Genomic DNA, 14,180 nt, shown 5'->3' with positions numbered 1-14,180 from the left:
GCAGGAGGGCCTCCTGTGAGGTCTGGGTGGGGAGAGATGCAACAGAACAGACATCTACCTGCACCATCAATTCAACATCACGGCAGCCCAAAGATCTGCCGGTGGGGCTTCTCATGGCCCGAGGTGCCCTAAGGACCAAGTCTCATTTATTAAAAGACAGTGATGAAAAGGGCTATCTCCCCCCTCCATAACTGGCTAAATATTGACAGAACCTATTAGAGGCTGAGTCACACTGGATAGGACACAGGGTCTTTCTAAGCCTTTAGCTCTTTAGGCAGTTTTACCAACCATTAACTATGTGCTATGTTGTGAGAACACAGGAAAAATGCACATGCCCATCTTCTTGGAGCTCAGTCTTACTGGGACAGCAGGACATATACAGAAAAAGTCAAGCTGAGGTGACAGGAGCCCACATGTGCCACTTCCTAGGAGCTGAGCCTGGGGATAAGCATTTTATATTTACCTTTAATCCACACAATAAGCCTATGAGGCAGATATTAGTAACCCCATGTTACGTGGGAGGAAACGTAGATTAGGGTTCTCCAGAGAAACAGAGCTAATAGGATATAGAGAGAGATATAAAGAGATTTATTATGAGGGATTGGCTCACATGATTATGGAGTTTGAGAAGTCCCACAGTCTGCCATCTTCAAGCTGAGGACCCAGGGAAGCCAGTGATGTGGTTCCAGTTCAAACTAGGCCTGAGAACCAGGACAGCCAGGAGTATGAATCCTGGTCCAAGTCCCAAGGCCCGAGAACCAGAAGTGCTGAGGGCAGGAGAAGATGAATGGCCTAGCTCAACAGAGAGAAAGTGTGCCCTTACTCTCCCTTTTTGTTCTTTTCAGGCCCTCGATGCTCACCCTCACTGGGGAGGGCGATCTTCTTTACTCCGTTTATTGATTCAAATGCTAATCTCCTCCAGAAACACCCTCACAGACCCACCCAGAAATAATGATTTACCAGCTATATGGGCATCATTTAGCCCAGTCAAGTTGACACAGAAATTAAACCATCATGAAAACTAACCTCAGGGAAGTTAAGTGATGCCCCCAAGTTTATAGGGTGAAGTCCGTCTACTGGCCAAGGCCATGCTCCTGGCCTGCCCGAAAGAGAGGACAACATCCCTGACCAGCCCAGGAAGCCAGGGGAATAGGTGGTCCCCAGAGCCAAGGGGTGCAGAAAAGGGCCTTGAAGGATGGTGGGGCCCAGGCAAGCAGAGGGGTGGCGGAGAGAAGGGAAACAGGGAGCCCACACAGATGAAGGGCATGGTGGGAGCAACCAGCTAGAATGGGGCTGCTGGGCAGGGGAGCTGGGGAGCCCCCAGGCCGGGTCAGGAAGCTGAGGGTCCACACATAGGCAGCAGGGAGCCACCAAAAGCCAAACCCAAGCAGGCGAGATGAAGAAGAGCCGGCAGGAGGAGAGAGAGGAGAGCACGCTGCTGCAGCAGTGCCTTGGGGGGAGTTGACTCCCACTGGGGAGGTGAGTGTGAGCTTTAAAATATCCATAATAGTTTAAATGTCTAGTACACACACCAAACCCCCACTTCATTTCTATGCATACTACACAATTCTCCGTTTTTTTGGCTGCACCACACTGCACGTCATTCCCCAACCAGAGCTCGAACCCGTGCCCCCTGCGGTGGAAGCGCTGAGTCTCAGCTACTGGACCGCCAGGGAAGTCCCCATTCTATGCAAGGCTATGGAAGTCTGACCCCAGTCCAGGGTACCCAGGTGTCCCTCCCCCACTGCCTTGGGAAAGGAGGCCGTAGAAGAAGAAAAGTAAAGAGGCCACTCAGCCCTTATACTCAAAATAGGCTTCTGAAACTCGGCAGAGATGTCTCAGATTGAGACAAAGTTCTTGAGCCTCAGAGGCTGACTATAGGATCACAGAGGGGTTCTCTCCAGTTGCCCACCCCCCCAACCTTTTTATAGAGCAGGGAGGATGGAGGAGAAGTGGCATGGCAGGTCCTTCCCGTCTCTGTGCCTCTGTTTTCTCTTCTGTAAAGGGGGACAGTAGCACCCAGCTGATGATGTGTTGAGAGGATAAAATGAGTTAATTCATGGTAAGAATTAGTTAGAACAAGTCCCAGAGAGAGATACAGACAGGCCTCCTTGCATAAGCTAATAGGGCTATGCAATGACTGAGGGCCAGATCCCCAGACACCCCACAAGACCTCAGAACTTAGAGGTGCTGGGCAGGAAAGAAAAAAAAGCCAACTGGACTAGAAAACCTGAGCTGACCAGGATTTCCCTGAAATGGCTAAAACTACAGTCCTGCCATCAGCCAATATCAGAAGCCAGTTAATTTTTTTGCACTGACTGCAGCAACGAATCCACTTCAAGGGGGAAACGCCTGCATGCTGCTTCGCCCCTTTCCTTTCTCCAGGGCTGGCACCCCGCCTGCTTTTCTGGACAAGGATTGAGATCCGCAGCTGCAGCAGGCCGATTCTGGGGGAGAGTCAAGTCTGAAGTCAGCCTTCCCTGGGCCTCTTGGCAGCCGTGACCCCTGAGATAAAGGCCTGAACATCTGGGCACTTTCATCTCATGCTGGTCTTGCTTGAGGCCCCTCCATGTTCCCTCCATCTCCTTTCCCTTTCCTCCCCCTTCCTGCCTGCCTTTCTTGGGGTTCTCCCTCTGGATGCAATTCTTTACCTTGTCCCTGCAACAGATTCCAGCCCTAGTGCTCGAGGCAGCTTGGCAGGGCCCGGCCAGCCCCGTTCCTGGAGAGCCGTGTGATGTGGCTGGCAGACTCCTCACCCCGCAGCCTTGCAGCACTGCCCGCTGGGCCAGGTCAGCTCTGCCAGGACACCTGGGAGGAAGCCATCTCTGGCTTGACAAGGAGAGGTTGTGAGAATGCCTGACACCGTTCTCTGGAGAGCCGCCCGTTCGCCCATTCATTCATGGATTCAGCGAGCTGTCACGGCATCCAGGTGGCCAGAGCTGAGCCGGTTTAGCCCCGCAAGTGCAGGTTGGGCTCAGTGCCTGGGATACAGTGCCCTTTGCCCAGGCCTCTGGGGCTGGGTCTCAAGGCATCAAAGATGGAATGCAGAGGAGGTGCTTAACACTTATTACATCGAAATGAGCAAAAAGAAAGGAGTTTCTGCCACGGACTGTACCAGAACCAGCACTGGCCTGGAGCCAGAGGCAGATGGCCCCGGGCCCAGAGCCCTCCTACTGTCCTACAGAGAGCTGCCCAGAGTCCCCCTGCCCTCCTCTGGGCAGGCAGGAGCCCGCAAGCAGAACAAGGTCTACGGGGAGCCCCCAGGTGCATGCGAAACTGTTTAAAATGCTTTTGGGTGGGGTTCAGGGCTCTGGTGAGGACTAAAGCCACCTGAGGGAAGGAGAGAGGAGTGGGGACAGGTATTTCTGGCGTGATTTAAACCTCTGGACACACACCAGCTACTGCCCTCACTATTTGGGTTCTCACTCTCTCAGCTGCTCCTCCCACCCAGAGCCCATGCCCCTGCCTTCACCCCTGGGCTTTTCTTCTCTCTCAGGGCAAGGGTCAGCTGCCAGCTTCCCAGGGGGCTTCTGCCCAACGTGGCTCCCTGCAGCCTGGTCAGGCGACCTTTGAGCTGTGGCTAATGGCAGGGCACTTAACTCACAAAGGGAGCTGTTCCCCAGTTTGGAGAACTAATCACTTCAGGGTGAAGTGGATTAATCATTCAGGACCCAGGGACTTCCCTGGTGGTCCAGTGGTTAGGACTTCACCTTCCAATGCAGGGGGTGCAGGTTCAATCCCTGGTGGGGGAGCTAGGATCCCACATGCCTTGTGGCCAAAAAACCAAAACATAAAACAGAAGCAATATTGTAACAAATTCAATAAAGACTTTAAAAATGGTCCACATTAAAAAAAAAAAATCACTGGGGCTTCCCTGGTGGCGGAGTGGTTGAGAATCCACCTGCCAATTCAGGGGACATGGGTTTGAGCCCTGGTCCGGGAAGATCCCACACGCCACGGAGCAACGAAGCCCGTGCGCCACAACTACTGAGCCTGCGCTCTAGAGCCCGCGAGCCACAACTACTGAGCCCGCGTGCTGCAACTATGGAAGCCCGTGCACCTCGAGCCCGTGCTCCGCAATGAGAAGCCACCGCAATGAGAAGCCCGCGCATTGCAACGAAGGGTAGACCTCGCTTGCCATAACTAGAGAAAGCCCGCGCAGCAGCGAAAACCCAACAGCCCCCAAAAATAAATTTAAAAAAAAATCATTAAGGACCCGCCACAGGATTGGGGCTCCCTCCCTGAAGCTGACCAGGCCCCTCCATGTTTCCTGCTGCTGCTATAGAGACAGAAGAGCTGGATGGAGGAGGGCCTCGGGTTTGGCCTCAGCCTTGGCCTCAGAAAACTCAGGAGTTCACAAACCCTCTCTCAGGGCTCCCCGACTCAGTAAATGGCACCCCGTTTACCCTACTGTCCAGGCCAAAAGCTTTGGACTTCTCAATGTGTATCTTTTTATCATTTGGGTTTAGGCTTTGAACAATGTGACAGTATTACCTATTCAGAAAATTATAAACTTCAAAAAAATTCACGAACAAGGCAAAAACGCACATGCACGCATGCGCACAGAATCTTACCATTTGTCGCAGTCCGGATCCAAAGCACCATCTGAAAAGGTCAGACTAGCTGTTCCCACTGACTTCCTGCTCTGCTTAACATCCACACTCTCTACCACTGCCCTCAAGGCCTCGGGCAATCAGGCCCCCCAGCTCCCCTGCCCCCTCCCCCACCATCCCTCACCTCCTCAGGTGCCAGTCTCACTGCGGCTGGTGAGATCCTCCCCATCCACCCCGTCCAAACTGGCCCTCACGCATCCCCCTCGGCCTGTGTTAAGCCTCCTCACGGCACCTAGCGTGACCTGGCATGGTTGACCAACCTGGGCTGGCAGGGCCTTCTCTCTGTTCATGGCTGTCTCCAGCTCAAACACCCTAAATCATTGGGTAGATGAGTGAAGGTGGGCGGGGGGAGGTCCTGTGATCCACTGCCCCGCCTCCTGCCGGTTCCAGAGCCCATGCTCCCCAGGGACGAAGGTGCACGAAGGTGCACTCGCTTTCTCGAAGCTCAAATGCAGGTCTGACTGCCTTGGAAGGATGGTGGTATGCGTCCCCCACCCCTGACTGACCTGGGCACCTCACACCCTCCCCTGGGAGCTGCAGCCCAGAAACAGCAGTAACAGCTGACGTTTACGGGGCAATTACTGCACGAGCTCGCAGGCGCCGACTGCTTTGCACAGGTGATCTCATTTAATCCTCAAACATCCTTAAAGGAACCCTAGGAGATGCGTCCTGTTCTCCCGTCTTACACATTGAAAGGTGAGACGTTGCACAAGCTCACACTGTTGTCCAGCAGCTCCAGAGCCCTCAACCCTCACACATATCCCCAGGAACAGAGAGAAGGGTGTGGTCCCGAGGTAGAGGCAAAATGGATGCAAGCCCCCCAAAAGACATTTATCTTGAAAAGATATGAAGGACAAGGCTCACAGCAGGGCAGAGCAGGAACCCTTCTCTCTCAAGCCTCTTAAAGGTGTTTTATTTGTTTGCTTTTCTTTTTTCTCTTTTTTAAAACAATAATGGCACATTAAAAAAATTAAGAACTACAAAAAAGGACCATGTCTTCGAGTCCATGTTCACATTGTCCTGGGTCGCGGCACCAGGACTGGTGACTCCTGCTGGGATTTCGGCCTCTTGGAAAGGTGCTGGGTGGCTCGGCTCCACCCGCATGGGGCCACTCGGGGGACTCAGGCGCTCTTCTTCTGGGCCCCACTAGAGGGCGTCCCTGGGCTCTCGCTTCTGAAGCCCCTAGGACCCTGGCCAAACACCACCTCTCTCCAAACTAGAGCCAGGAGCTGGAAACGTTAGGGAACTTATTTTGGTCCCCACAGGGGACTCTTTAGGGACACAGCCCTCCCCCGGCCGGCAGGAGATGACACCCAGCCCAGCCTGGTCACCCCCAGGAGGTCAGGGTGTCTCTCCCCTGTCCTGTCTCCAGCCCAAGCCCAGCTGACGCCACAGTGATGCTCTCGTTCTCCATCCGGCCCAGGCCCCCCTGCCATGTCCCACGGCCACCCCAGCAGGCACAGGAGTGACAAATGCTCGGCCCCCTCAGCCGACCCCCACCAAGAGCAAGAGGACTCCCCAAACCCCAGGGCCCTGGCTCAGAAGGGAGCGCTGTGTGACAAGGGGGGCAGGGAGGGAAAGGAGCTGGCGTGAGGGGCTCAGAGCTGAGGCTGCCAGGGAAGGAGAGAAGCAAGAGGCCGGCTGAGGGCTCAGGGCAGGTTCCTCAGACTCTGCAGCGAGAAGCAGGTCCTGGGGCCTGGGGCACAGACCTGGGCAGGCGGGCCCGGGGAGGAAGAGGCAGAAAGGGGCTCCCGTCCTGCCTCTGGTTACCATGGGGGCACAGGCCTGGGTGACAAGACCTTAAGGCCCCCCCCCCCCCAGAGGGAAACGCCACGCTGCACTCAGCCAGGTCTCAGCCCAGCGCTCGTGGGAGGGAGGAAGCCCACCAGCCCAGGCCCTGCCAGCCCCAGCTCCCCACGGCAGCTCCCAAGGGCACCCCTCCATGGGCCGACTGGACTGTAGCTGGGGGAGGGCCCGGCGGACCCAGCTCCTCCTGCCCCGGCCCCGCCCACGCCCTTGGCTCTACTCCTGCTGCTCGTTCATCTCCATGTCTGACACCAGGATGTTCTTCTCAGTGGCCTCCCCGGGGCCGGAGGAGCTGCGGCTGTAGCGGGCGCCCTCGAAAGCCCCGCGCTCGACGCCCTGTCGTCGCCGGTAGAGGATCAGGGCCGCCGTCAGCAGGGCCAGGAGCAGAAGCACCGCCATCAGCACCACCAGCAGGGCCGCAGGGCTCCCCGGGAGGGCTGCTGCAGCAAGAAGAACCCCCGCTCAGAAGCCTGGCTATGGCACCCGCCGCCCGGAACAAGGGGGGAAGGAGGACAGGGCTAGTCTCAGTCCTGCCTGTGACTCACCTGACGGGGAGAAGCTGCTCTCCTCAGCTGCAGCAGAGGAGGAACCAGTTAATAACAGCAGCAGTGGTAATATGATAATAATAAGCAAACATGTAAGAACATTTTCTGCAGGCCCAGGCACTTCATTTGCTCATTTAATCCCCTCATATGTACTCTTATTACCCCATTTTACATATGTGTAAACTGAGGCCACAGAGTTTGAATGACTTACCCAAGGTCACAGAGTTGGCAAATGGTTTGGCCTGGGCTTGAACCCCATCCCTGCCTTGAACCACTACAAAATGACGGGTTTGCTGTCTAGTTTGGAAATGTGCAGCAAGGCCCAGTCCTACAGACTAATTAATCCCCGGGGAAGGTCCCGGCGGGGCCCCAGGCCTGTCTGTCTATTCTCTCCCAGCCACTGCATTGTCTGCAGAACGAGAAGCAGGCGGGCCCCCAGCCAGCACCAGATGCCTGGGGGTGGCAGGAAGCCGCGGGTGTGCCCGCCGGGCGCTCACCTCGAGGGAGCTTGCAGACCACACCCATGGTGATGTTGGTGCAGGCGCCCGGGCGCCAGAGCCCACTGCTGCTCTGGATCCAGTAGCAGCTGTTGTGGCTCAGCATGCTGGGGCCCAGGCCCGGGGGCCCCCAGTTGGAGTAGTTCACAGCTGTGTTGTCCTGCCAGACCAGCGTGCCTCCTGGGGGAAGAAGGCACTGAGGGGGCATTGCAGGGGCGGGTAACAAACTGGAGCAGGTGGGAGAGAGCAGGCCTGTTCTAGGATCAACTCCCACCTTCCTCAGGCCCTCACCTCCACCAAGCCCCGCTGGAGGGCATCGCCCCTGCCGCCCGAGGCCTCCCCATCCTGATCCTACACACAGGGACCCACCTTTGGGGTTGAAGTTCATGCCCAGCCAGGCGCCCCGACTCTGGCCCTCAGAGCTCTGCAGATGCTCCCAGACAAACACGTTCTCCATCTCATCCAGGATGGACAGGACCACCCCACCCTCTGGACACAAAGGAGGCTCACGTCAGGGCAGACGGGTCTCCCCGGGGTAGCAGAGCCCCCCAGAGAGGCCCCCGCCCTCTTCCCTGGCAGCCAGAGGAGACGATGGCGTGGAGTCGTGCTTGGAGGGAAGGGGGTTATAGTCACACACGTTATGTCACGGGTGGTCTGTGCGTATTGCAACGTGAGGGGCACTTATGTGTGAGGGCTGCCGACAGGTAGACCGCAGCACGGGGACTGCATTCACAGGGGCTTTGAGTGTCCACGAGAGGGGCTGCCACCTGGAATGCCCACATATGGGCTCTCACCCACCCGGCCCACCTCTCTGACAGCGCTGCAGCGCCTCCTTGTGGCCCAGCAGCAGCTCCATGTGGAAGGAGTAGCAGTGCTCCCGGAAGGGAATCCACGCCGAGTCCGCCAGCCCCTGGGGACAGCTGCCGTGGTAGCTTATTCTTTGGGGAGGAGGGGGCCCTATAGGGGTGCAGGATTGAGAAAGTGGCCCAGGGTCCTCCCAGGGTCAGCCTACCCCCAGCCCACCCCTCGGCCCCAGCGGGTGGGCACTCACCTCCGTTAACTCCACACACAGCCCCCTGCAACTTGGTGTCACAGCTGGTGGTGCGCCAGGCCCCATCCATATCCACGTAGGCGCAGCCCCCCGGGTACTGGGGCTCCCAGTCCTGCCAGCTCACATAGCTCAGCGGCTCCTCCGACACCCAGGAGTACCGCCGGGAGCCCTGGGCACAGACAGCCATCAGGGTGGGAGGAAGGGAACCAGCCGGGTCAGGGAGCAGGTAAGGCACAGGGTTAGGGGGAGGCAGGGAGGGAAATCAGGGGAGTGGGCCCAGCCCGGTGCCCACCTCCTCACTGGCCAGCCCGATCCAGAGTGGCGTGCGCAGCCCTCGGGCAGCCTGCGTGAGGAAGGCCTGGGTGTAGGGGTCAGGCACGTGCGCCAGGCTGGCGTTGCGGCTCTCACACAGCAGGAGGGCATCGTGCCAGCGCAGCGGCTTCTGCAGCAGCCGGAAGGTGCCGTTGAGGTAGGAGAGCTCAGTGCCCGGGGCAGGGAGCGATGCTGCTGGGCATGGGCTCAGGGAGGGGTCTACAGGGAAGGGGGCAGGGCTCAGGCCGGGCTCTGCCCCCATCACCCCATCCCCAGGCATGAGGCCGGGAGGGGGGAGCGCCGGACATCAGGCAGAGACCAACTCTCCTCTGGGCACAGTGCCTGGCTCAGTGTCGGTCCTTGCTGTTATTAGTAACAATACGTTCTTGCTGATAAAGGGATGAGCAACCTAGAGCTCGACCATGAATCCAGGGCAGAGGGACCCCTGCACGGAGCTGCAGGAGCCTCAGACACAGAACCTCAGGGCCCCCGCCACCAGGCGTGCCCAGTGTCTAGCTCTCCCTGGTCAGCCCTCCGAACCCCAAACCTTCCTCCTGAGTCCCCTTGGTGCCCACTGCCTTTCCCTCTGATTGGCGCCTGGCCTTTCTGCCCATCTGCTTCCCAAGCAGACTAGACTCTGGGGGTGGCCCAGGGGCCTCTGAGGTCAAGGACCATGTCTCATTCCTCGGGGCATGGCCCGCGGAATCCAGTCCCGGGCTGGGGTTTCCGGGTTCCCCGGTGACACGTACCCGTGCCCTTCTGGCAGATGAAGCCGTGTGTCTCCTCGGCGCAGTTCCGATCATCCCAGCGGCCGGTGAAGTGAGCTGAGGGGCTGTGCAGGACCACCGCACAGCTGGTCTGGGGGGAAGAAGCTGCTCAGGGAAGCCCCGGCAGCCGCCCGCTTGTGCCACTGCCCCCAGAAAGCTGTACTGTGAGCAAAGAGGCTGGAAGGGGGTCCCCAGGTAAGCGCTGCAGGGCAGGGTGGGGGTGGAGGGCGAAGGAGAGAGTGGGGAGGGGCTTCCTCACCGGTATGTTGCCGCTGGGGGCAGGGCTAGGGCCAGAGGGCTCCCCGGGGGCCCAGTTGGTGTACCGCAGAGGCTCCTGCTCTACCCACTGGAAGTCCCTCTGCGAGGCATGGAGGCCAATCCAAAGGTCAAAGGTCACATTGGGCAGGCTGGCTGTGACGAATGCTACAGTCCCCCAGAAGAGAGAGTGATGAGCGACAGGGCAGCCCCCTCCTCGCTCTGCTCTAGCCCTCTGGGGGGATGGTGTCAGAGGATCACGGGGCCTCCCATGGGCTGGCCCTACCTTGCTCTAAGGGGTTTGCAATGGTGACCAGTTGGGCCTCTTGCTGTTCACAGGAGAACTGTGCCTCTGACCACTTCACCCGGTCCTGGGGGTCCTGGCCCTGGATTCGGAAACACTGTGGGGCGGAGGGGGAGGCATGGCATCCTGCTCCACCCCCCTGTCCCACACACCCAGAAACTCCACTGCGGTGCCCTCGGCCGCAGGCCCTGGGGAGGCTCGGGGGCTGTGAGAGAAAAACATGAGAACCAGGACATCTGGGTCTCCTTGACCAAGGCTCCGGCACCCTCTCAGCCGGGCACAGCGGAGTCACGTACACTTGCCCACACTCTGGGGAATCTTTAAGTGGGAAGATTTCTCCGGGCCACCAAATGCTCTACTACTTGTGACGGCACCGCCTGGGCCATGCCTGGGGACAAGGTCTGTCTGGCTCTCAGCTTTGCATACTCCAAAGGTTTTTGACAGAGTTACTGTATCCTTACAATGATGCCAACAAATTAAGCAAAGGGCCAATTACGTATATGAAATATATTTTGTTTTCAATTAGGTGGAAGAAGTCATAATAATCTTTTGGATAAATTTAATGACATGGGGAAATGCTGAAAATATAATACTGAGAAAGAAAAGCTGGCTACACAATTGTGTTATTTAGTATAATCTCAATTACACGGAAAAAGTCAGGAAGTAACAAATATTGATAGTGGTCACCTCTGGAGAGTATGGATGAGTTTTAGTTTCATTTTTGTTTTTTTCCCCAAGATGTTAAAAATACACGTCTTACTCTTTTTTTTTTTTTTTTTTTTTTTTTTTAACGTAGAAAGGTGTAATATTCGCTTGGATATTCTGAGACAGTGAGAGCTCCAGGACACTATGGGCAGGGCTGCAAGCCAACGTATGACAAAGATTTATGGATATGTTATCTAGTGTTATAACTAATCTAATCCTCACAATAGGGGTTAAGTGGTCTTACAATGTCCTGCAAAGAAGGCATGGATGGAAGCTATACTAATGATGCCAGCGCAAACCACAAGGAAATAGTTGCCCTTCTCTGTCTGGGGTAAGCGCTTTCAGCCACTAGGTAAAAACAATGAAGGTCATTAATCAGGTTGATGAATGAGCCCCAGGGTCAGGAAGTAACCACTTTCCGAAAGAAACTCACTCTCTAGAGGGAACATTTTGAAAACGCATTTAGATGCATATCATTACTAATTCACTTTATTGTCTCAAACTTTCCTAGCTGCACACTCAAAACACTTGGGAAGAGAATTTTCTAAATGTTTTTAAAAATCTTCCAAGGATTTTTTTAACTCTTTTAATCGCTCTTCTGATTAGTTATAAGGCAGATTAGTTTAAATGCAGAACGGACCAATTTTTAAACAAAAACCTTTGTTTAATTTGTAGAAGGACTGGAAAATAGGGAGAAGGACTTAGAAAGCCCAGCCAATGATGGATGACCTTTCTTCATCTTGATCTATTTGTCTTCGTGAGGTAATCTTTCCGTCTACAACAACCATTCAATCCATGTGTTAAAATAATTTGAACTTCAGGGAACTTCCCTGGCGGTCCAGTGGTTAAGATTCTGTGTTTCCAATGCAGGGGACGTGGGTTCGATCCCTTGTCGGGAAACTAAGATCCCACATGCCACATGGCCGGAAAAAAAAAAAAAAAAAAATTGAACTTCAAATAAGACCTGTGAAGTCTGAATCACAAAGCGTCAACCAAGATTTTTGCAAATAATGAAGTATATGCAATCGCTTTGCTCTTATCAAACTTATTTTAAATAGTAACATTATAATGATAAATTTTGAGTGAGCGCAAAAATTTTTTCATACCACTAAAAGGAAAATTTGAAAAACTTGAAAATACTATTTAAAAATCTCTAGCTCATGGTTTATATTGTTTTGTTCTTGTGTATATTTAACTACATATGACGTCAGTCACATTAATATGTAAAGTAAATATATATTTACTTACACGCACATGTGTAACGCACACATACGTACTTTGTATGTTCAACATTTTAATAGGAATCATTATCAAGGTGTTTGGGGACTTTCCTGGAGTCCAATGGTTAAGACTCTGCGCTCCCAGTGTCAGGGGCACGGGTTTGATCCCTGGTCGGGGAACTAAGATCTCGCAGGCTGCACTGTGCCTCCAAAAAAAAAACAAAAAACAAAAAAGAACCAAGCAGATGTTTTGGCGACCAGGGATCTAGGAAACTCACCAAACTATATGGGCAACCTCATACCTGGTGAATGAGAAGGTGTACTACGCTGACTTAGTTTCCAAGGAGTCTGGCCGTGGCACTGGGGCCATGCAGAAGCCAGGGTGTGGTACAGGCAAGAGGCCACGACTTTGATGCTGCAAAGGGCGAGGACTCCTGAGGCTCAGTCTTCGCCTTGGGTGCCCCCTCTCCACCTCCTACCTTGTTGAGAACTGGCTCCAGCCAGGGGGGCAGCCACCTGTGGGTTGTGGGTCTGGGGGCTGCTGCTCTCTGGTGCTGTTGCTGCGCTTGCAGATGTAGGGCAAGGCTGTCATGCACCTCTGGTCCCCCCCTCCTCTGCAGAGAGAGAAGAGCAGTCACCCCAAGGGCAGGGCATGGCTGCCAGCACCCTGGCCTCATGCCCTGAGAGGAGGTGGGGCTGGGGCTCATGTCCCTGTGTCCAGCTCTGAACTCAAGTCCTCTGTGGCTGCTGGATCACAGGGACAGGCCCGCCCCTCTCTGGGTCTAGCCCTTCTTGGGTTGTGGGAACAGAGAGAATGAGAAGAGACCTAGGGCCCCTGCGCAGGCTCACCTCACTGCCCCCAACGCCCACCCTCCCTCAGCTTCTGCCCCACCCTGTGCTCACCTCGGCTGGCCCATCATGTACACGCACTTCTTGTCCTTGCCTATGGGCCGAGGCTTGCCGGGTGCCCAGGAGATGAAGTTTATAACGGAACCATCTGTCCATCTGCAATGGCACCGAGCAGGGGTGACTCCAGCACTGGGCACCGTGCTCCCCTGTATGCAGCAATGAGGGGGCAGGGACCAGAGCCCAACACCAGGGGCTCAGTGGCCGTAGGCTGAGGAGTGGGGCTACTGAGCTCAGTGCAGCTAGAACCCAAGGACCTGGCGCCTCCAGGTAAGGGCCAGCCTTCCTGGGCATCCGTTTCTCTGACTAGAAAAGAAGTCTAAGGATCCCAGGGCAGGGGTCCAAGGGCAGCGCTACGCTCAGACACCCATGTGCTCCTGGGCCTTCCATGCCTCACACATGGTAGGTGGGCCGTGAATACAAAGAGGCCCCTCCCGACCATCGTATGTTCTTGCCCATGTCCTGAGGGGACCTCATTCATGAGTGACCCCAGCCTAATAACGAGCTGTCATTACTTAGTGCCCGATAACGTGCTGGACGCCATGCTAAGGGTTCACATACCTCATTTCTAATTCTCACAATGATCCTACCAGGCAGGCCTCGTTTCATTCTCAGGTGAGAAAACCGAGGCCCAGAAAGGTTAACTCACTTGCTCAAGGCCACACAGCCAGTGCAGAGCAGCGCTGGATTCAAATCCAAATCTGTCTGTCTCTGTGCCGCCTGCCTCCCTCCAGCCTGGGTTGAGGCTTGCCATTCACGCATGCGCCCCGCTGCCCATCCACATCCGCTGCCCCGCCAGGGCTCCCACCTGAAGCGCCCGTCGCTCTCTGAAGTATGCAGGCCGATCCACCAGTGCTGCTCTTGGCCCCGAGAAAACTAGGGGAAGCCGGGCAGGCAGGTGAGGGATGGCAGGCCCTTTCCCTGGCTCCCGGGCCTGCCCTCCCTGCTCGCTAGCCTGCCCACCTTCTGCAGGTTGTGCCCCAGGAAGTCCAGCTCCGCCTGGCTGTGCACGGAGACCAGCTCGGCCAGGAACCACGTGCATATGCGCTGCGCCTGCGCCCACGTGGAGTGGTGCTCAAAGAACTTATACTCCGCCTCCTGGAAACGCAGCCATTCCCGTCGGCCTGCGGGGACGGAGGGGGCGTGGGGATGGAGGCCAGGCTGGGGCTGCCTGCCCGCCCAGCCCAAGGAGGACAAGG

The 14,180-nt window shown here is 55.9% G+C and overlaps 1 protein-coding gene across 1 annotated transcript in view; it reads right to left on the bottom strand.

The window, feature by feature from the left end:
- Nucleotides 1-5,503: 5,503 nt before the first annotated feature.
- The window catches only part of MRC2 (mannose receptor C type 2), a 56,909-nt gene continuing 48,232 nt past the window's right edge, over nt 5,504-14,180 (bottom strand). The window contains 14 exon segments of the mRNA XM_032616298.1: nt 5,504-6,856; nt 6,965-6,991; nt 7,462-7,641; nt 7,831-7,950; nt 8,269-8,418; nt 8,513-8,681; nt 8,805-9,043; nt 9,574-9,682; nt 9,851-10,014; nt 10,133-10,247; nt 12,548-12,689; nt 12,979-13,080; nt 13,790-13,857; nt 13,945-14,105. Coding sequence (XP_032472189.1) covers nt 6,636-6,856; nt 6,965-6,991; nt 7,462-7,641; nt 7,831-7,950; nt 8,269-8,418; nt 8,513-8,681; nt 8,805-9,043; nt 9,574-9,682; nt 9,851-10,014; nt 10,133-10,247; nt 12,548-12,689; nt 12,979-13,080; nt 13,790-13,857; nt 13,945-14,105 — 1,967 coding nt within the window. The 3' untranslated portion in view covers nt 5,504-6,635.

The sequence above is a fragment of the Phocoena sinus genome, chromosome 20 (assembly GCF_008692025.1).
Source record: "Phocoena sinus isolate mPhoSin1 chromosome 20, mPhoSin1.pri, whole genome shotgun sequence".
Lineage (NCBI taxonomy): Eukaryota > Metazoa > Chordata > Mammalia > Artiodactyla > Phocoenidae > Phocoena > Phocoena sinus.
Note: the sequence above shows the minus strand (reverse complement) of the source record. Positions and strands in the feature narration are given on the sequence as shown.